General features: G+C 43.5%; 1 protein-coding gene across 1 annotated transcript in view; it reads right to left on the reverse strand.

Moving 5' to 3' along the window:
- The window catches only part of RNF145 (ring finger protein 145), a 104,847-nt gene that overhangs the window by 21,709 nt on the left and 60,432 nt on the right, over nt 1–22,706 (reverse strand). The window contains exons 7-10 of the mRNA XM_073621182.1: nt 19,737–19,877; nt 18,161–18,343; nt 17,925–18,072; nt 10,230–10,586 (exon numbers count right to left, since the gene is read on the reverse strand). Of these exons, the coding sequence (XP_073477283.1) occupies nt 10,230–10,586; nt 17,925–18,072; nt 18,161–18,343; nt 19,737–19,877 (829 nt within the window). The remainder of the gene's footprint in view (nt 1–10,229; nt 10,587–17,924; nt 18,073–18,160; nt 18,344–19,736; nt 19,878–22,706) is intronic.

Below are 22,706 nucleotides of genomic sequence, written 5' to 3' on the forward strand. Positions count from 1 at the left end.
AAACTGATAGCTATGATCAGTGGCTAATAAGCCAATGATCAGAGCAATTTACCTAAAATTGACACCCCCCCCCCCCCCCATCCTGCCGCCGCTGCTCTACAGCTGTGTCTTCCGCCTATGCTGACATCTAAAGTGTCTTAGGTAAGGAAGAGCTAGCGTTTCATACAAGGACACTTACCTGTCCAGGGATCCAGTGATGTCAGTACTCGAGCAGATTCTTCAATCGGCCTCAGGTGTAGGTATCTTCACTAAGACAGTCGGTGAGGAAGCAATGTGATGCCTCCTCACCACCAGCTTAAACACCATGTTACCAACAAATGCACCGCAACCACATGCATTGCACAAGGTTGCTGGGAGTTTGCGGCGCTTCCCCTTGACATCAATGTGTACTGTGGAAGACAGCGCTTCAAAGCACCGTGGCATCAGCACCCTGTTCCACTGCCTATTACAACTTAAAGCAGAGCTCTACCTAAAAGGGGAAGCTCCACTTGTTTGCACCCCCCCTCTACACTGCCACATTTGGCACTTTTTGGCAGGTACCTGCTCCCACTTCTGGGGTACCCACTCCTACTTCCAGGTAAGATTGCCGTGGCAATCTACAAAGCTTTTTAGCCTCTTCCTCCTTCCCCCTGCAGCCTTCTGAGAAACGCAAAGAAGAATGCGGGACCATTCACAAAGCACAGCGCAACTCGCTCATGCGCAGTAGGAAACCGGCTGTTTTCCCTTAGTGAAGATGCCGGCACCTGCACCTGAGACAGATTGAAGAATAGACTTTAGTGCTGAAATCACTGGACCCCTGGACAGGCAAGTGTACTTGTATGAAAAGTCAGCAGCTACACAGTATTTGCAGCTGCTGAGGTTTAATTTTTTTTTTGGGGGGGGGAGACTGGAGCTTCTCTTTAGGGGTGGGGGGCCTTTGGCAGGCGCCAAATACACAGCTCAACCATGCATTTTCGCTGCCCCCAACTGCCAGTCTAAAGACCAAAGGGCTTGTTCACACAGGGCATACTACAGCAAGGCCATAGTTAGCTACACAGGGACGCACCGTTGTTCCGTGCATCCCATGCAGGCAATTCCATTGACGTCAATTGGGACACAGCGGCTGCACAGGTGTTCCGTGCATTCCTGTGCAGGCAATCCCATTCACAGCAATTGGGACGCAGTTGACAATTTCTCCTTTACTCTTTCTGTTTCCTTATAATCCGTCCTGCAATCTGTAGTGACGTCAGCGGCGCTTACGCAGTCCATAGCTTCTTTAACGGCACGCTGTTTGTGCCGTTTCACTATCCTCTGCCTGCCGGGTCATTGACTGTCATTGAGAACGGCACAGAGGAAGCCTCGTGATGATGTGCTCTCCTCCTCTCCTTCCTGGCTCTCCCCTTCCTGACTGTATAAGACGTCACACAAGGGGAGTGAACCATAGCAGCACAGAGACTTCCATACATCGAGACAAAGGCTTGGTTTAGACGTGATCGCGCATGCGTGAGATTTAGACGGGCGGAAATTACGACCACACAAGAGTCAGCAATGATTAGTAAAGATGGTGTGGCCGATACCCGGAAGAAAAGAATTTTTACAAAAACTTAAAAAGGTATTTCAAAACCTTGTTTTAGTCACCTTTCAATGTGTAAGGCTTACAAAAACATTGTTGGATCATAATATTTAAAAAAATACAAAAAAAGGCCAGGGTTTACTTCCTCTTCCCCCCAGGTCTACCCTATACAAAATCAAAACATAAAAGTTGCCTACATATACAATTCAAGCACTGCTATGCAAGTCCAAGCATAACAGAACATGACAAGTAAAGGACATTTACAAAGTTGAGTGTTTCACTTTTCTGCCTCACAATACTTACCTATTTTTTTTTTTTTTTCAGTATTCGGATAGAATAAAGGAGACTGAGAAGATTTCCTCTTATTTCCCATCCCTGTGTCACCAAGGCAAGAACCAAGACAGAACCACTACATATAGAGTGGCCAGTTTATATACAAGCTGGCAAACTCTGTTTACAGTAGATTGGGAGGATGAGCTCACAGTGCCTCTCACTGGACAGCTTGGAGCCTTGGCCCAATGGCAAACTACCATTGGAACAAGCTGTCCAATAAAAATGTGTCATAGAAGGGGGCATGTGTCTAAAAAAAAGACACATGCTGCCTTCCAGCCCTCTTAACCACTTGCTTACTGGGCACCTAAGCCCTCCTCCTGCCCAGACCAATTTTCAGCTTTTAGCGCTGTCACTCTTTGAATGACAATTGCGCGGTCATACACTGTACCCAAATTAAATTTTTATTATTTTTTTCCCACAAATAGAGCTTTCTTTTGGTGGTATTTGATCACCTCTGGGTTTTTTTTTGTTAAGAAATTTAAAAAAACGAATGAAAAAAAAAACAACATACAAAACCGTTATATTTTGTTAATAAATTTTGCAAACAGGTAATTTTTCTCCTTCATTGATGTACGCTGATGAGGCTACACTGATGGGCACCGATAGGCTGCATTGATGGGCACTGATAAGGCGACACTGATGGGCACTGATAAGGCGACACTGGTGGGCATTGAGAGGCTGCACTGGTGGGCACTGATGAGGCGGCACTGGTGGGCATTAATAGGTGGCACTGATAGCTGGCAGTGATTGGGCACTGATGGGTGGCAGTGATCAGCACTGGTAGGCGACACTGATAGGCAGCACTTCTAGGTGGCACTAATTGTCACCACTGGCAGGCATTGATAGGTGGCACTTGTGGGCATTGATAGGTGGCACTGATGTACTGGTGGGCACTGATTGGTGGGCACATATGAGACGGCTTTGCCTCTCCCTGCTCGGGACTGATGTCCCTTCAAAAGAAGCCAGTTATTAAAAAAAAACAAAAAAAAAAAATAAATAATTACCGATCCGCTGTTTACATCACGTGATCAGCTGTCATTGGCTGACAGCTGATCACGTAGAAAGGGGTCGGGAACGACCCCTTACTCTGATCTGTGATCACCCGAGTCATCGAGACTCGGGTGACCACAGCACGCGCCCTGCAGGGGGGCGCGGCCAGCTTGCAAAGGGGAGGACGTCTATAGTTAATTAGAAGGAAAAAAACATGGGTTTATGGATATAAGGTTTACCCATAATCCCGTGTTTTTCTCACAGTTAAGAGGGAGAATTAGAATATTCTGCTGCTGAAAAGGTACTGTTTTAATCAAGCTAAATCATATATTTATATGCTATATGTTATAAGATAATAATTTATTATTTATCCAGTTACTGTGAAATTACTGGTTGGAAGTTATAACTTCAAACTTCAGTAATTTGTCTGTTAAGCCACCTGCTTAAGTACAGTTTTTGAAAATATAGTAAACTACCTTAAAAACAATATATAATAATTACCGTATTTAATCGGCGTATAACACGCACAGGCGTATAACACACACATTCATTTTCAGAGGGAAGTTTCAGGAAAAAAACTTAATTTTAAATAAGGAACTTTGAAGCAAAATAAGGGTCAGTGCCCATCTGCAGCCTCACCATTGCCTTCAATGTAGCCTGATCAATGCCCGCCTGCAGCCTCACAAGTGCCATCAATGCAGCCTCATCAGTCCACATCAATGCAGCAGCCTCACCATTGCCATCAGTGCAGCCTGATCGATGCCCATCTGCAGCCTAGAGGGGACAGGGAGAGGGGTGGGATAAGCGTCGACAGATTACATACAGTGAGAATCTCCTATGATAGACAGAACAGTGGTCCAATGGCGGCCCAGGAGATGGGACTTCCTATTATAGAGGCCACCAAGTAAACAGGAGTTTCTCACTGTATGTAATCTGACGCCGCTCGTCCTGCCCCCTTCCCTGTCCCCTCCGAGGCAGCTAAAATTGAAGTATTGGCGTATAACATGCACACGCTATTTGCACCCAATTTTCATGGTGAAAAAGTGAGTGTTATACGCCAATAAATACAGTATTTGTATATTACTTATGGTAATTAAAGTGGAGTTCCACCCAAAAATGTAACATCCACTTTTTGGAATCCTCCCCCCCTCGGGTGTCACATTTGGCACCTTTCAGGGGGGAGGAGGGAGCAGATACCTGTTTAATTCAGGTATTTGCTCCCACTTCCTGGCATGGATCACCGCAGCGTTCGCAGTGACCTACGCCACTTCCGGCGCCTACTCTGTCCTCCCCCGCTGTCTTCTGGGAGACAGAAGACAGCAGGGACCAATGAGGATGCGCAGCGCGACTCACACATGTGCAGTAGGGAACCAGGAAGTGAAGCCGCGCGGCTTCACTTCCTGATTCCCTTACCAAGGATGGTGGCGGCAGCAGCTGAGAGCCGACAGACAGATCGGCTTCGGCTGCCGACATCGCGGGCTCCCTGGACAGGTAAGTGTCCATATATTAAAACTCAGCAGCTGCAGTATTTGTAGCTGCTGGCTTTTAATATTTTTTTTTCGGTGGACCTCCGCTTTAACCCCTTGCCACCCAGGCCAATTCTGACACTTCTCTCCTACATGTAAAAATCATACTTTTTTTTGCTAGAAAATTATTCAGAACCCTCAAACATTATATATTGTTTTAGCAGACACCCTAGGGAATAAAATGGTGGTCGTTACAACTTTTCATGTTACACAGTATTTGTGCAGCAATTTTTCATACGCGTTTTTTTTTTTTTTTTAAAGAAACCGTTTCATGAATAAAAAAAAAAACAAACAAAAAAAAACCCACTAAAGTTAGCTTTTTGTATACTATGAAAGATGATGTTACGCCGAGTAAATAGATACCCAACATATGTCACGCTTTACAATTGTGCACACTTGTGGAATGGCGCCAAACTTCCGTACCTAAAAATCTCCATAGGCAACGCTTTAAACTCTTTTACAGGTTACATGTTTAGCATTAGAGGAGGTCTAGGTCTAGAATTATTGTTCTCGCTCTAACGTTCGTGGCGTATGTAACCTGAGTATGTGGCTCTCATAATAGCCAGTGCCTCACCAGCCACTGACCTCACCGCACGTCCCTGACCCAAATCTTAAAAATACATTTGGACAGGGCTCTACGAATGCTGCAGCAGTAATTTCCTTAGCTGCAGCATCTTTAACTCAGCCTGCAGAGTTTGACAGGCAGCACCGACTATTGATTTAAACGGGGCCACTCTGCAACTGCAAGCAAAACTAGCTCGCAGTAGCAGCATAGTCCAACAATGTAAAAGTAGCATTTAGCAATGTAAAAAAAAACAATGAGGTGGCGATAGCACCTCATGAACGCCTGTCAGCTGCTGCTAGACCACTCATTGAGAAGCAATCCACCACAGATCACTTTTCAGAGCGCAGTAAGCATTACCGCAAATGTGAAAGAAACTTGAAACACATAATCCTCTTCACACTAGCCACCAACCAGGTCACTCCCCAGCCACTTCCCATGTTAGCCACCTCCCTTCAACTTATATCACAGGTGACAGGGCCATCTTAAGAGCATTATGGGACCCGGGCAATACAGTGCACTGGGGCCTTGTCTACACAATCACGTACGAGAATAACAATGAAAATTATCAATAAGGCTATATTTATTGGTACTTCCAACAAAATCAGTGTTTAAACATTAACACAAAGTTTGGACAATATAACACGCGTCTGATGGGCACGGTGGCCGCGTCTGATGGGCACGGTGGCCGCGTCTGATGGGCACAGTGGCAACTTTGATGGGCACAGTGGCTGTGTTTAATGGGTACAGTGGCAGCTTTGATGGGCACAGTGGCTGTGTTTAATGGGTACAGTGGCAGCTTTGATGGGCACAGTGGCAGCGTTTGAGGGGTACAGACAGTTGCTGTGTTTGATGCACAACTTGAACTTACTTAATTAGACAGTGTTAGACTTACTTGAGGCCACCGGCCTGGTGCAGTACAGTGTGTCACTCACAGCAGCAAGGCAGCACCAGCTATCAAGGGTCGTCTTTCCGCTCCACTCCCTCTCCACACTGTCTGAAGAACATGGCAGCGATGGGCGGAGCTTGTTTACTAGCAGCTGTGGCGGCCACGGCGCTATGAATGCTGGGGCGGCCGCGGCCTCTGACTGACGTCACTGGTTGCTAACTAGACGCCGGGCAGCCGGCGATTCTAGCAAGTGAGCAACTAGTGCAGTCAGTCAACTTAAGCAGCAGTTTGCAGCACTGAGGATTGGCCCTGGATGGGGCCCTCCAGACAAATGGGGCCCCCGGGCAACTGCACAGTGGAAAAAACGGCCCTGACAGGTGACCATTTCCCAACCTGCAGATGATAGATCCCACTCCAAAATATATCACTCCCAGTTACTCCCCACACGCGCCGATTGATATCCCTCCATGACCACCTCACACCCCCCTGCTGACAGACCTCTCTCCCCAGCCTGTCCCCACACACCCTCTCACCTGCTGACCTGTGGATGGGGGAATCACTCCCGCAGTGTTATTGTGTTCTGCCAGTGGGGAGCCTTCCCTACCCACACAATACAATGATCAGTGTTGCTAACTATAGCTGGAAGCACTGATTGTTTTGGGAAAAACCTGATAGGCTGGTTGTACTCAAGTCGATGAATAGATTAACTTGTGTAGAACCAGCTAGCCCATACATAGATTGACTATGGCTTGTCTTTGCTTAATTTAAATCCATGTATGGCCCGCTTAACCACTACTACGCAGTCCCTAAACATCCTTCCACAAACCTTTACATTTTTCCTTCCCAGATGCCTTCATCCTCCTCACCTGTACATAGTGCCCGCTGTCATACACTTCTCTCCTGTACATACTGCTCACTGTCATACCCCCCACACCTCTCCAGTACATACTGCTCACTGCCATACCCCCCCACACCTCTCCTGTACATACTGCTCACTGTCATACCCTCCACATTCCTCTCCTGTACATACTGCTCACTGTCAACCCTGCACACTTCTCTGCTGTGCATACTGCCCACTGTCATACCCTGCACACTCATCTCTTGTACATAGTGCCCACTGTTATACCCTCCACATTCCTCTTCCTCGCTTGCACATACTTCCCACTTTTATACCATCCATACTCCTCCCCTATACCTCTTACTCACAAAAATGATTCTTTAAAATTATACTGAATATCCTCAATGTTAACAGCTCTAGAATGGGCACACTTTTGTTAGTTCAGCTAAAGTAAATCTTCTCATTCTCAGTCCTCATATTTGTTTTGCCCAAGGGCCACCGGGTCAGTAGGGGGCCCCATGAGAGGTCTTTTTAGAGACCCTGAGGTAGGTTATGCCATGAGGTACAAGTATGCACAGCATATTAGCACCTTTGGGTACACTTACCTGTCAGACTGAGCCCTCCAGCGCTGCGCTCTGATCAATCCGGCGGTTCTCGGGCACTTCACCTGGTCTTCCTTCCGGGTTCTGTGTCTTCGGTCACTTGCCTTGGCCTGGCTGCGTTGATGTCACTCCCGCGCATGCTCATGCGCATCCTCTCTCTCCCCCCCCTCCCTCCCCTCTCATCCTCACCCTCTCTCTCATCCTCCCTCTCTCTATTTAATTTATAACAAAAAATTGTTTGCATTTTTATTTTTATAAAATGCCCCCACCAAAATCCTCAGCAGGAGGCCCGTGATGTTCTTAATGCGGCCTTGGGCTCAGGAATGGTTGTAACCCAATCCCCCATATCCCAACAAATACAATTATAAAACAAAACCTACTGTGTTAATGTTGTCAGACTCCTCTTGGAACTAAGGTCATAAAAAAAACAAAAAAAACACACATATATGATGCAAATAATACAACTAAATGTGTTATAATGTTACTGTTGTGCACACTCATGAGAGGACAGGTAGTGTGCTCAGCCAGAAGCAAAGCTAAAAAAAAAGGGTACAAGTATAGATCTTTTACATGCAAGTCAGCTCAGTAACAAAAAGACTGCATATTCTGATCCCTGCATAAGCCCTACTGTGAAAGGTGACATACTAGTGGTGCACCGAAATAAAAATTTTGGTACCGAAACCAAAAATTCAGGATGCACTTGGCCGAAACCGAATTTGATGTTTTTTTTTTTTAAATATATACAGCGGGTAAAATAAGTATTGAACACGGCAGCATTTTTCTAGGTAAATATATTTTTAAAGGTGCTATTGACATGAAATGTCGGTAACAACCCATACAATCCATACATACAAAGAAACCAAAACAAATAATTTCAGAAATTAAGTTATGTGTAATATAAAATGGAATGACACAGGGAAAAAGTATTGAACATGCCAACTCAAATTTATTTAGTACTTCATACTAAATCCTTTGTTGGTAATGACAGTTTCAAGACGCATCCTGTATGGAGAAACTAGTCGCTTGCATTGACCAGGTGTGATTTTGGTCCATTCTTCCACACAGTCTTCAAACCTTGAAGGTTCCATGGGCCTCTTCTAAGAACTCTGATTTTTAGTTCTTTCCATGGATTCTCTATTGGATTCAAGTCAGGTGATTGGCTGGGCCATTCTAGCAGCTTTATTTTCACTCTTTGAAACCAACTGAGTTTCCTTGGCTTTGTGTTTGGGATCACTGTTTTGCTGAAATGTCCACTCTCGTTTCATCTTCATCATCCTGGGAGATGTCAGCAGATTTTTATCAAGAATGTCTTGGTACATTTTTCCATTTATCCTTCCTTCAATGATATGAAGTTTGCCAGTACCGTTATGCTGAAAAACAGCCCCACACCATGATGTCCCCACCTCCAAACTTCACTGTTGGTATGGTGATTTGGGGTGATGTGCAGTGCCATTCGACCTCCAAACATGGTGTATATTATGGCAACCAAAGAGTTCAATTTTGGTCTCATCTGACCAGATTATATTCTCCCAGTATTTCACAGGCTTGTCTAAATGTTGTACAGCAAACTTTAAACAAGCTTCAACGTACTTTTTCTTTAGCAATGGAGCCTTGCGTGGGGAGTGTGAATACAGGCCATGGCGGTTGAGTGCATTACTTATTGTTCTCTTTGAAACAATCGTATCTGCTAATTCCATGTCTTTCTGAAGCTCTCCACAAGTGGTCCTTGGCTCTTGGACAACTATTCTGATAATTCTTTTCACTCCTCTGTCAGAAATCTTGCGAGGAGCACCTGGTCATGACCGGTTTATGATGAAATTATGTTCTTTCCCCAACAGTGCTCACTGGAGCATTCAAAAGTTTAGAAATCCTTCTGTAACCAATGCCATCAGTATGTCTTTCAACAATAAAATTGTGATGGTCTTGAGAAAGCGCTTTGCCTTTAGCCATCATGAGAGGTTTCTTTTGTGGCACCTTGGTAATGAGACACCTTTTTGTAGGGCATCAGTTGAGACTGAACCAACTGATATTAATTTGCACTGCCAAGGGGGGCAGGATTGCTTTCCAATTACTGATAGATTTCAGCTGGTGTCTTGGCTTTCCATGCCTTTTTGCACCTCCCTTTCTTCATGCGTTCAATACTTTTTCCTCTATCGTTACATTTTATTACATATAACTTAAATTCTGAACTTTTTTTGTTTTGTTATTTTCTAACAATGGATTGCATGGGTTGTTACCGACATGTAATGAAAACTTCATGTCAATAGCACCATTAGAAATATATTTACCTAGAAAAATGGTGATGTGTTCAATACTTATTTTAATACGCTAATCCCAACGCACACGTTCCTGTAGAAATGGCTTTGCATCTAAGTGGGTGCTGTAGCGGCCAACGGCTGCAACCGCGTCAAAGTAAAAAAATTTCATCAGCACACCAAGGATCTCTAGAGTAGGTCCAAAGCTTTAATCAGCGATCAAGTCGCTACAGCAGATAGCAACGTTTTGAGCCAAGCAGGACCTCTTCAAATACTTATATAATACTTATTTTACCCACTGTATATTTTTTTAAATAGTTGTATTATATTTACACATTTTAATTAATATCATGAATTTAAATCAATATGAATTTGTCGGCCATCGGCACCTTTTGAAGCGGTGTTAAAAATCCTGCTTGCTGCATTTTTGTTGCATATTTGGCAAACCGCACCTCCCTATTGAAATGCATTTTAAAATGATGCGTTTTTGATGCATTTTTGAGTTACATGACCCATGAAACACACACCAAAAGCAAGGTAAAATTGTGGCAAAATCGCGTGTGTTTTCAGCAGCCATTTATCTTTTTTTTATTCTTTCGCCACAATTGTGAAAACGTCATTTTCAGCGGCCAAAATGTTGGTGCATCACTATGACATACATATGTACATACAAACTCCACACCTGGTAGCAGATGGAACAGATGTCGTTGTGTTGCTCCAGTTGTTCCTTTGTGGCAACAGGTAAGGATTTGATCTTATTCACGGCATCCCTGCGAAGGAGGAAGCTCTTCCAGCCAAGCTGTGCCCGCAGCCAAACATTGTAGTATGAGTGTATGAAGATAATCATGGAACCCATCACTGTCCATTCGCCAAACACAGTCTCAGAAACTCCATATGCGACAACACACAGCGCCACCAGGAACTCCAGCAGACGGTAAGTTCCATTTACATAGTAAATGACGTCATCCATGTTTTCCACTGGCTCTTTGCGGATCTCCTCAATCATAAATAAGACATAGATGAAAAGAGTGCCAAGGACCTGTTGGGAGAAGAAGGAAGTTTATGTGTTAGTACTTTAGTACTTTATCCCATCCCCACAAAAAAAACATACAAAAAAAAATTTAAAAAAATTTATTGGGGGGGGGGGGGGTACCATTTTAAATTAACTGGGTAAATAAACAGCATGACTATTAGCTGGTCAGATAGCTAAATTTAGTTGGTTTAAAATTAGGATTAAACCCCATTAATCTAGTAGGGGTTATTAATTAGCAAAATAGGAAAATTGGATTTTTCATTTACCTGTAAAATCACCTTCCTGGAGTACATCACGAGACACAGAGCATTTTCATATCTATGACCATAGGGGTTAGGCTGCCACTTTCAGGTGATTGGGCCCTGGGACAAAAAGAAAGGCAGTCCCCTCCTAGGCATAACTCATCCCCATTGGGCAAGGCTTCAGTTTTTTGAAGCAAGCTATGATCCACAAGAAGGCATAGGGGTGGAATTTTCGTGTCCTGTGATGTACTCCAAGAGATATAAACAGGTAAACTGAAAATCTCATTCTCTTTATTGTACAACATGGGACACAGAGCATCCGAAATTCCATGAAAATAGGGATGTTACAAACCACTGAAGATGTTCGAAGGGCGACAAGCCAACAGGCCACAACCAAACTAGAATATGTTCTTAACTTCACACAGCAGACTATAAAACATGCTAACCAAACACCAAGTAGCAGCTTTACAAATTTGAACTACAGAAGCTTGAGGACAAATAGCCCAGGAAGCACCAACACTCCTGATAGAATGAGCCTTCACTGAAAAAGGTGGAACTTTTCCTTTCAACCATGGGCTTGAGAAATAAGCTGACAGATCCATCAAGAAATAGTAGATTTGGAAGCTATGTGACATTTCTTTGGACCATAAGGAAGCACAAAGAGGGAATCTGACTGCCAAATAGCAGCAGTCTACTTCAGGTAACCCAACAACATGAACTACATCCAAGGTGTAAGGATCCTTATCACTCTCTGAGGCTTAGGACAGAAGGACAGCAAGACAATGTCCTGGTTGAGATGGAACGAAGAAACCATCTTAGGCAGAGGACAGCTAAGGCAGTAAAACCACCTTGCCACAATGGAGCACCAGGAATGGTTTCTTACAGGAAAGAGCAGCCAATTCCGAAACTCTGAGACATAAGGTAATGGCAGCCAGAAAAATAACCTTCTGAGTCAGAAGGATTGGAGGAATATCCTGGATGGGATCAAAAGAGGATTTCTGCAAAACAAAAGTACCAAGCTGAAGTCCCACTGAGTCTATAGAGTCTTAAGTGGTGGAACAATGTTTTTAACACCTTGTACAAAGGCCTGCACCAAGGAATGTGAAGCAATCGGTCTCTGGAAAAGACAGCTAATGCCGTGTACACACGAGCGGACTTTACGGCAGACTTTGCCCAGCGGACAGGATTTCGTCAGACAATTAGATCGCGTGTGGGCTCCAGCGGACTTTGTTTTCTCAAAAGTTGGACGGACTTAGATTTGAAACATGTTTTAAATCAATCCGTCGAAATCGAGTCCGGTCGAAAAGTCCGCTCGTCTGTATGCTAGTTCGACGGACAAAAAGCCACGCTAGGGCAGCTATTGGCTACTGGCTATGAACTTCCTTGTTTTAGTTCGGTCGTACGTCATCACGTACGAATTCCACGGACTTTGGTGGATTGTGTGTAGGCAAGTCCGTTCATTCAGAAAGTCCGTCGTAAAGTACGTCGAAAAGTCCACCGGGCAAAGTCTGCAGTAAAGTCCACTTGTGTACGCGGGATAAGGCTGAAATTTGACCTCCGTGTACTCAAGACCAACCCCTGATCCATTCCACAGGAGAAAAGCCAGAATTCGGCCAACCATATACTTGCGAGGGTGAAAACCCCAAGCTTCACACCAGACAAAATTAGTCTTCAAAGTTTTGTTGTAAATCTTCTTGAGGTAGGAATGGCTTAACAAGAGACATACCTGTCCCTTAGAAATCTGGCTTCCAACAGCCTTGTGTGAAAGCCAGTGACTGTAAATAAGGATAGAAGTTCGGACCTTGTGACAGTAGGTCAGGTCAGTCTAGAAGAGAACAGGGGCCATCCGTCAACATGCTCACAATGTCAGAGTACCAAGTTCTCCTGGGCCAGACTAGGGTGATCAGAATCACCATAATTCCTTCCACTCAATACTTGCGAAGCAGACAATGTAAAAGCTGCAACGGCGGAAAGGAACAGATTTGGGAGAACTGGTACCATGGTATCACCAGAGCATCCCTCGCGAACGCTCAAGGATCCCTGGGCTTTGAGACAAACCTGTCCAGCTTTGCACTGAATCTGGACACCAGAATCATATCCGGAGTCCCTCATCGTTGGCAGAGCCTGAAAAAAGCTGTTGACCGCTAAGAAAATCCTCCTGGCAATTTTCCATGCCTGTAATGTGAACAGCGGTCAATGTGGGAACAAGGTTACCCACCCAAGACAGTATGAGGTCCACTTCCTCCTGGGCTACCCAACTTCTGGTGCCTCCGTGATTATTTATGTACGCCACTCCCATGGCGTTGTCTGACTGACCCCTCACATGGAGGTTCTCCAGCAACACTGACTAATGGAGCAGTGCATGACGAATAGCTCTCAGTTCCAAGATTATGATGGACAACAATCTCTTCTGAAAAGACCAAAGTCCCCTGGACTAAAAGAGTCAGGCTGGCATCTGTTGTCAGGACCATCTAGGACAGGGTGAAAAACTATTTTCCCATTTCCAGCATCCGTGAAGAGATCCACCAGTCCAGAGACTGCCTTGTGCTCTGGATGACATTGGGGGTTCCAACCACCGTGTCGTCCTATCCCCATGCCACCAAGAGATTCCAACAGAGGAGTCTAGAATGAAGCTAGGCAAAAGGAACAGCATCAAAAACGTTACTATCTTTCCAAAAGCCCTCATGCAAAAGGGAATTAAGGGATTTGTCAGCGTTTTGAGCAAGTCCACTTGAGTCCTCAGAGCATGACATTTGCCTGGAGGAGGGATCACTCTCAATTGAGCAGTATCCAGGATAAGGCCCAGATATTCTACCCCCTGGTCTGGGATCAAGGCAGACTTCTGAAGATTCAGAATCCTTTTAAACCTCTCCAAAGTGTGCACTGTGTGAGGCATATTGGTCTCAGGAACAAAACAGCCTGAAAACCAGAGCAAGGACCTTGATCAACACTCTGGGAGCCATTGACAAACCAAACGACCACAAACTGGAATTGGCATTCCTCCACCACAAACTGCAGAAATCTTTGAGGACATGAAAAAATTGGAATGTGTAGGTAATCATCTTTGATATCCACCAATCCCGCTGCTTGAGAGAGGCCAGCACCGACTGCACTAATCTCATCCAGGACTTTTGCACCCATGGAAACTTTTTGAGCCTCTTGAGATCCTGGATGGAACGGGAATCGCTGTTTGGAACTATAAAGAGGTTAAAGAAAAACCGCAAAACCTTACACCCTTCGGAACTGGAATGATCATCCTTTGAGATAGGAGATTAAGTTAGAGAGAGCAAATCATTTTGGTGGATTTAAAGAAACATTTGAATACATTAAGCATAGAGGGGAGGATCTAAAATTAAATTTTGTAGCCACTATGTTGCGGACGCACTTGTCCATATTTACCTCCTGCTAAACCTCAGTGAAGACCTAGAAACATCCCCCCACCCATGTGAGTGGGGGTGAACTTAATTGTAAAGAGAACTTGCCCCTTGCCTTAGAGGGCCTTGGAGTCCATGGTTTTTGGAGGAGTTGGGACTGGGGTTTGGGCTTATACCCCAAGGCCTTTAGATTGGCAAATAGGCTTAGCCTTCTTTTAACTGTCAGGAGAGTACTCTTACTCATGTCACCTTCTGGATGTAATCATCCAGGGCAAGACCAAACAAACATTTTCCTTGGAAAAGGTAAATATTCCATATGCTTCTTGCACTGCAGGGCAATTCCGCTGACTTCAGCAATAAGATCCTGCGCATGTGTATGAACAAGACCCGTTAGGCAAGAAAGTTGCTGTATGGAGTCTTTCAAGGTGTCCACGGAGAACGAAGAACACGTGGGAAATTATCCAGGTTTCTACTTGTTTTAGTATCTCCACTAATAGGTACTCTTGTCATATGATGAACTCAAGACTAAGGCATTGACAAACAGCTAAAGGTGCAATTAAATAGAGTCTCCGGATGTTCGCCTGAGGCATTCCTAAATTCCAGAACATTGTCCACTGGGCACGCAAGGTTCTTATTAAGATAAGAAACTGCCAGATCTACCAAAGACATACTTCATTTTTTAGCAAACTCACTATTGCTGAGCAACCTTTTTGGTGGATCAGCATCAGGTGGATGCCTAGTCCATGTTAAATGAAGATGTGTAGGAAAGGATTGAGGATGTTGTGGCGGCTGCCATTATCCAAATCCTGAGAAGTTTGCAGAAGAAGACTTGGGAAGCAGTGACTGTCTAGACCAGTGTTTCTCAACTCCAGTCCTCAAGGCGCACTAACAGGTCATGTTTTCAGGATTTCCACTATTTTGCACAGGTGATTTGATCAGTTTCACCACCTTAGTAATGACCACAGTCGTTTCATCTGAGGGAAATCCTGAAAACATGACCTGTTGGTGCGCCTTGAGGACTGGAGTTGAGAAACACTGGTCTAGACAACCAACTTCCTTGAGAAAGCTCACAAAGGTGTTTTGGGTCTGAAATACGCTCTGACCCTGGAGGACCCAGGATCAGATTGCTCAAAATGTGGCCTCTTCTGCATTCCCTTCTACCAAAATAATTACAACCTTTCTATACCTCATACTTCACTGGTTTCTCCTTCATAAAGAGAGGGGAGGAGAGGGGGAACACTTCCACTTGTGACAAAGGAGATTCAAGCCAGCAAGTATTCCAGAAGACTGCTGCTGTACCCCAGTGATTGCAGAGGTGAACTACTCCCATGTCACAAAGGAACTGGAAGGAAGGTGCTCCAGACATAGCAGAGATATCAGACAAAGCTGCATGGAACACCCTGACCCCAATGAGATATGTTGCACGAGGGGCTGCACCCAGGTACCTCTCTACCTGCAAGTATTTGGAACCCTTCACTCCTTTACATGCCCTACACTCCGTCGTCTGTGAGACATGGCCTGCCAGTGAGCCTACAAGGACTTCTAATCTCTAATGTAAACATAGAACAGGTGCTCTGAGAGTGGGGGGGGGGGGGGAGAGTTTAGAGACCAGACTTCAGATTCTGTTGTGAATTTTAAGGATGAATTGTTCCACATTGCTTGTAGCTACAAAGGTCAGGGATGGCTCATCTTAACACTCATTTACTGGTTGGTAAAGCCTAAGAGTACTCAAAATAACTAAATAAATTTAACAAAAAAATCAACACAAGTGACCTAACTTACAGTCAGGAGGTGTTCCTTGTGCTGATTCTTAGTAGAAATCTTCCTTGGCCCATGCCTTCCCACACTCCTGACTTTGTAATCATCCGATGCAGTGGGGGTTAAAAGAGCTGAGGAGCTGTCACAGACTCTCATCAGGAAAACCCAACTATACCCACTCTTTTCGCCCAGCTGCTCCATTCATAGAAGCCATACTACAGCTTCTATAAATGAAATACGATTTATGAATTGACCTAATAATCATCTGCCTGTCCTCCATTCTTAGATTCTGTCATTTATAGAAGCTGTAGTAAAGGCTTCTATGAATGGAGCAGCTGTGTGGAAAGGGTGGGCATTCTCAGGCTCTGTTGATGGGAGCCTGTGACAGGACATTAGTTCTGTTAAAGCGGAGGTCCATCCACCCCATGAAAAATTTAAAGTTACCAGCTACAAATACTGCAGCTGCTGTTCAGGGAGCCCACAATGTCGGCACCGCTGCCGATCTTCGGATCGGCTGCAGCCGCCACCATTGCCGATAAGGGAACCCAGCAGTGAAGCCTTTCCCTACTGTGCATGCGCAAAGCACGCTGAGATTCTAATTTGCCTAGCGGCGGAGGAAGGAGGCAGAACTTCCGAGAGACGGTGCTGCGGCCCAGTCTCCCAGAAGTGGGGAAGGGTACCTGTCAAAAACAGGTCCCCATTCCCCCTGAAAGGTGCCAAATGTGGCACCAGAGGGGGGATGACGAACAAGTGGAAGTTCCACATTTGGGTGGCACTCCGCTTTAACCCCTGCCACACTGGACGATTTTGGGAGGGGGGACTTGGGGGGTGAAGGAGAATCTCCACAGCAGAGGAATCAGCATAAAGAACACATCCTGCTGACTAAGTTATGTCCCTTGTGCTAAATTTTCAGTTTTTTATTTTAGCTACATTTAGGCTTTAGCATATGTAATACTTGAATGTTCACTTTTTTAAGCATTGTTAGATTTTAATTTATCCACTCTTCCTGAGAGGTATCACTTCATTAGCAATCCTCTGAATGAGAAAGTTAATCTCCTGCCTTGGTTTTACTTGTTATTGTAAGAAGACACTGAAACTGTAGCACAGGTGGGCAGAAGATTTTCCGAGAATGATAGGCAGTAAGAAATCTGCCTAGCCTCTTAAATATTTTCAGCTCTTCCTGATCTATTAAGAACAAAGTGTCTCCTCAGCTTGGTAAATTATGCAATGAAAGGCTTACTCGCATTTCTATGGTGAAAAAAGATCAGCACATCAACACTAAAAAAAACCAGAGTATATTAAAGTTTACGTAAATGCTAAATCTTTTCTCTTACCTTAGGGTAGAGTGGGGAAGGGTTGGACCCTCTGTCAAGATTTTATGCCGTCTTTGATCCCTGTTCGGGTGATTCATCCTCTAATATGGCTAATAAACCCCTAAAATAAGTCAAAACTGACTTATAACAAGCCATCGCCCTGTGCTATAAGTTGCTACTGTCCAACCAACCCCCCCAGGGACTGGATACTAAAAAAAAAAAAAATGGTTGGGGTAAATTCCTTTTCTCCAGGACTCTGTCCCGCACCGCCCTAGATGAAGGTCACACATCCCAGGAGGCTTTGGGACAATCTGCGCAAGAGCTGGAACTGTCTACCACACTCCGTATATGCTGCCATGCATCGCTGGGCCAGCTTAAAGAACCAAAAAGAGATTTCTGGTGACATCACATAAGAGCATAGCAACGCAGAACTTGCCATGCTGAGATGGAGCACAGGCTTACAGCAGACAGCACTGGCATCATTGGGCAGTCAAGTATGTTTTTTGTGGAAAACCCAGCGGTACAAGTAAAAGGACAAAACAAATAAAATGAAATTATAAGGTTGATGTCTGTTGTCCAACCAGTGGGCCAACCAGGCTTTAAAAGTTCCCTGATGAAAAAGACATGACAGCAGACATCTTGTTATATTGACTGTACCTGAAGAGAAGTGAGTATGCTGCTGGATATTATGATCAGGAGCCAGAAATCCATGTGGAAGAACTGACAGATCATGTAGGCCATATAGGAAGGGAAAACTAGGAGGAACAAACATAGGCTGACAGCCCGAAAATGCTTCCATAGACTCCTATGGGAAAAGTAAAGAATAAAAAAAAAATTATAATTCAGTGCTTAGGTCTACCTGGTGCCCAGAGAAAGCATCAGGTAACACTCACTTGTCTCGTGAAGCACCCAGAGCAAGGACAATAGGGTCAGCTATCTCCAGCATTGACTGCAATATTGAAGCCACTACAATGAACAAAATGATGCTGAGCAGGAAAGCTCGATGGACCACTTGTAACTCAATGAGTCCTGTCTGCACAGCAAGGATCAGTAACGTCACCCCTTCTGTCATTCCCCTGAAAAGAGAAGAGATAAAAAATATTTAATAGTTTGTTCTTAACACCAACTGAGGCATACCTTGAAAACATTTGTATTATGAGCAGAGGTGTGAAAAAGAAACAATTTTTAAAATTTGGAAAAAACAAATACAATATTTATTTAACAAGTTAAATGACCAGATCTATGGCTATAGAGCTCTCATTGAACACAAACATACACAGATTGGCCTAAGAATTAAACTACAGACAACTTCCAGCTGACAAAATCCAGGTAATCGCATTTTGGCATGAAAGAAAAAAAAAAAAAGTAAATAGCGTGACAAAGCAGAATATGTGGCACAAATTAGCATAGTTTGTGGTGAAGATTAAAACCGAAGTGTGAGAATAAAAAAAAAAAAAAAAAAAAAAAAAAAAAACACATTCATACTACTCACCTAGGTGGATGCAGCATGGCTCCGATGCTGCATCTGTCCTCCACTGCCTATAAGACCAAAAACTGAGTGATCAAAGACTGCTGATCTCTCAGTTCTAGGTCTTCAGTGAGCAGATGACTAACAGTCTCTGCCCCTCCAGCGTTCACTTCACTGGAGTGCTGGGCTGTGCGGGAACGGCTGGATCAGGCTCTCAGCAGCACACTGAGAGGCTGCGCCAGCTGCTGGTCAGGGATCTGGGTGGATTCCGACAGTAAAGCCAGGATCTCCCCAGAGCCTGGACCGGCTGAGTGATGTCAGTTGACAGCAGACTTTAGCCTGCTGAAGTCTGAATACGGGTCACAGCAGTGCAGAACTAAGTGCACTCCTGTGACCCACAGGAGAAGTGGGACCAAAAGAGCTTTGGCTACACATCTCCTTTAAAACCCGATTTACTCAAATAATAGTAACGAAGGGGAAAAAAAAAAGAAAAACAAGTACAGACCTAGCAGTCAAAGAGTCAAAAAACTCACAACTTTCACCGCAGCTGTACACTTGTTTTTAAGAATAATCAGCAGACTGTGCTTCTTGCCGTAGAAGTGATTTGAATAGATGTAAAGTCACCTGATCACTTCTACAAAGCACAGAAGTGCAAATACATTTTCAAAATAAAAAGCTGGTTTCTCTTTGGTTACTAAGGGCTTGACTTCACTCACTTCAGAGGTAGGCACTGCACACACATCTTCCCCATGTCCAGTAAAACATCCCTTACTGGCCACTGGGGTACTCACAGGTGTGTTTGCTTAATTCTAGTCAGGAATGTCAAGCTCTTAATAATAAAAAGATAACCTGGTCTATGAGGGCACATAGAGGAGGAATGTTTAAGTAAATGGAAGAAATAGACACTTGTGGTACTCTGGAGTCCAGCCTTGCATACAGAATCTCGCAGCTCAAAGATTTTCTGGTTCTCCAAAATATAAAACACTTGACAGCACCCTCACCTGTTCATAACGGGGTCATTCATGAAAGCACGGTATCCCTGCAGATAGAATTTGCAGAGGGTCAGCACTCCTAGAGCCACAAAGGACACAGTGAAGACCAAACCCAGGAGAGAATAAGGAGTGCTACAGCACTCTGCAATGCTGCAGAAACAAAGAACAAAAATTATGAAAAAATAATAAAAATATTAACTTTATTCTATATTTTACAATTAAATCTGTCTATTACTTATAATGGAAAAAAAAAAGATGAAATAGCATGTGCCTGTTTTAGATACATTTTCCACTTTAAAATGAACCTGTGATGAACCTGTGATGACAGATATATGGGAGCTGCCCTTGCTGACCTGTCTTTAAAGTGGAAGGCTCCGGGCCTTTTACACTTGTAGATCATTTCCCACCTAAATGAATCAGTGACCCAGAATAAGCATACAGAACAAGACTTCAGATTTTTTTTACTTTATCCAGGTCAAAACAGGTTTACCAGTTAAATAAAAAAAAAAGAAAAAAAAAAGCGCTAAAGAGTAAACACTAAACTGCAGCTGCAACAAAAAAAACACAAATATCAGTGTAATAAGGATAAAAAGGATAAAATAAGTGCGCTTGCAATCAAGTGACCAAATATATAAAATTGAATAGTAATAAAAAAGTTCATAAATTGCCTGTAAATAAATAGTAAAAAATCGAATGATAAATTGTTTGCACTTACAAGCAAGTGACCAAAAAAAATTATTAAATCATGATTAAAGTTCATAAATTGCTTGTGAATACATAATTAAGTCCATTCATAAAGAGTTTGATGGGAACGAGCAAATCTCATGGAGGAGAGTCACACATCCACAGTTCATCGGTCCCAGCCCGTGTGAAAGGAAGAAGGGAAGAAGGGAATGTGAGGGAAGTGTCCAAGCAGACGGTGGATCCAGATGGCAGTTTTTTTGCACTCACGGCCCTCCGGACCAGTGAGTGCTTCTCCCTAGGCTGAAACCTTGGAGTGGCCTCCCCCTGGAACGCCATGAACACCTGAGGATCCGGTCGCTGGAATCCATTTGTCCCTGCAGAGGGCCGTATCTGCATCTGCATATGACATTGCTATAAAGGAGGTCCACCACTTTTGGTAAGGGCTCAATTTTACTGCCATCTGGATCCACCGTCTGCTTGGACACTTCCCTCACATTCCCTTCTTCCTTTCACACGGGCTGGGACCGATGAACTGTGGATGTGTGACTCTCCTCCATGAGATTTGCTCGTTCCCATCAAAGCCTTTATGAATGGACTTAATTATCTATTCACAGATTATTTATTCACAAGCAATTTATGAACTTTAATCATGATTTAATAATTTTTTTTGGTCACTTGGTTGTAAGTTCACACAATTCATCATTCAATTTTAATTTTTTACTATTTATTTACAGGCAATTTATGAACTTTTGTATTACTATTCAATTTTATAAATTTGGTCACTTGATTGCAAGCGCACTTATTTTATCCTTTTTAGGTTTACCAGTTAGTAAAGCTAGGATCAGGATGACAGATAAAACAAAATTAGTAACAATGGCTCCTATATTTCTACTAACAAACTCATTAAAAAGGGGGATTTTTCACTCAAAACTGAAACGAGTTCAGTCCATAAAAACTAAAAACACCCAATGATTCTGATACACCACCAGCAATATACCTGAAGTTCCAGACTCATTCCAGAGACTCAGAAGGCAGATTCCCACTGCAGCAGTAACTAAGTCAGTGGGTTGTTTTGCCCATCAACTATTACCTAAAAACTGAAATAACTGATTTGGATGGACATTGTACATAAACATTTCTAATGTGTATTTAGCGGTCTGCATGGAGTTCTAGTCCAACTAGATTTTCAGTTCAAATCAGCTAAAATACATTCCTGGTGTATCAAAACCAAAAGGTGTTTAAAGTTAGAGAGTTCTTTTTCTATAAAAAGCAGACACAGGCTGAGACGGTCTCTCTCTCTCTCTCTGTAGAGGTCTGACACAATCACACCTAATGAGAACTAGAGCCCTCCAATGAACATTGCAGAGCTATTAGGTAGGGGGTGTGTTGGACCTCTATAGGGAGACTGCTTTCACACAGGGTTTCTTTCCACGCAGCATGCTGAATAGACATGCTTTCCAATGCAGGTTCTGACTGCAAGGAAAGCAAACTAAGACTTTGCACACCTTTTGCTTTTATGCACCTGAAATGTATTAAGCAGATTTAAACTTAAAGTTCGGTTGGCCTTCAAGCATTTGGCATCTGTCAACTTGAAGAGCATGTGAACACTGTTTCTAAAACCTTTCTAGTCTTTTCACCGTAAGCTGGTCACGTAGCGCACAGACCACATATAAAACGATGATGTTTACCAGCTCTAAAGCAAGACACCCCCAAAGACTTGGTAAAAAAAAAAAAAAACTTGCCATTCATCATGATGATTGAATGATAGGGAATTGCCAGATAAGAACATGTGTGATGTGGCCCCCGGGTGGTGGGCGAGCTTTCCAGGAAAAAAATACGAAGGAAGATAACTCATGATGTGATCAATCAAGAAAATATTCTACTGACTGCACATTAAAACCAACTACAGAATGATCTGTTTTTTTTCTTCCAGTTAATATATATCTTGTCTCTTACTTAGGATTATTTTGCTTTTTGCTCAGTTAACCCTTTATCCTGGGCAACCTGAAAAGTGTTCAACTACTTATAAACCATCTATTTTATTAGATAGTGCCATATTAAAGACAGTTTAGGTTGTTCAGATATCAGTTATTGCTAGGGTGCAGGGTGTGCACGCATGTGTAAATAATAAATTGCGCAACACACATTCAAATATCACCTCACACGCTGAAGTGAGGAGAATAATTCTAGGGCCAATATTTACAGTTAATTATAAACTGATGAGCTATAAAGGCATATTTTTTGTGAGTGCAGAATTTTTTGGGCATGACATGTTTAATATTTATTTACTTGAAA

Source organism: Aquarana catesbeiana, linkage group LG03 (genome assembly GCF_042186555.1).
Source record: "Aquarana catesbeiana isolate 2022-GZ linkage group LG03, ASM4218655v1, whole genome shotgun sequence".
NCBI lineage: Eukaryota > Metazoa > Chordata > Amphibia > Anura > Ranidae > Aquarana > Aquarana catesbeiana.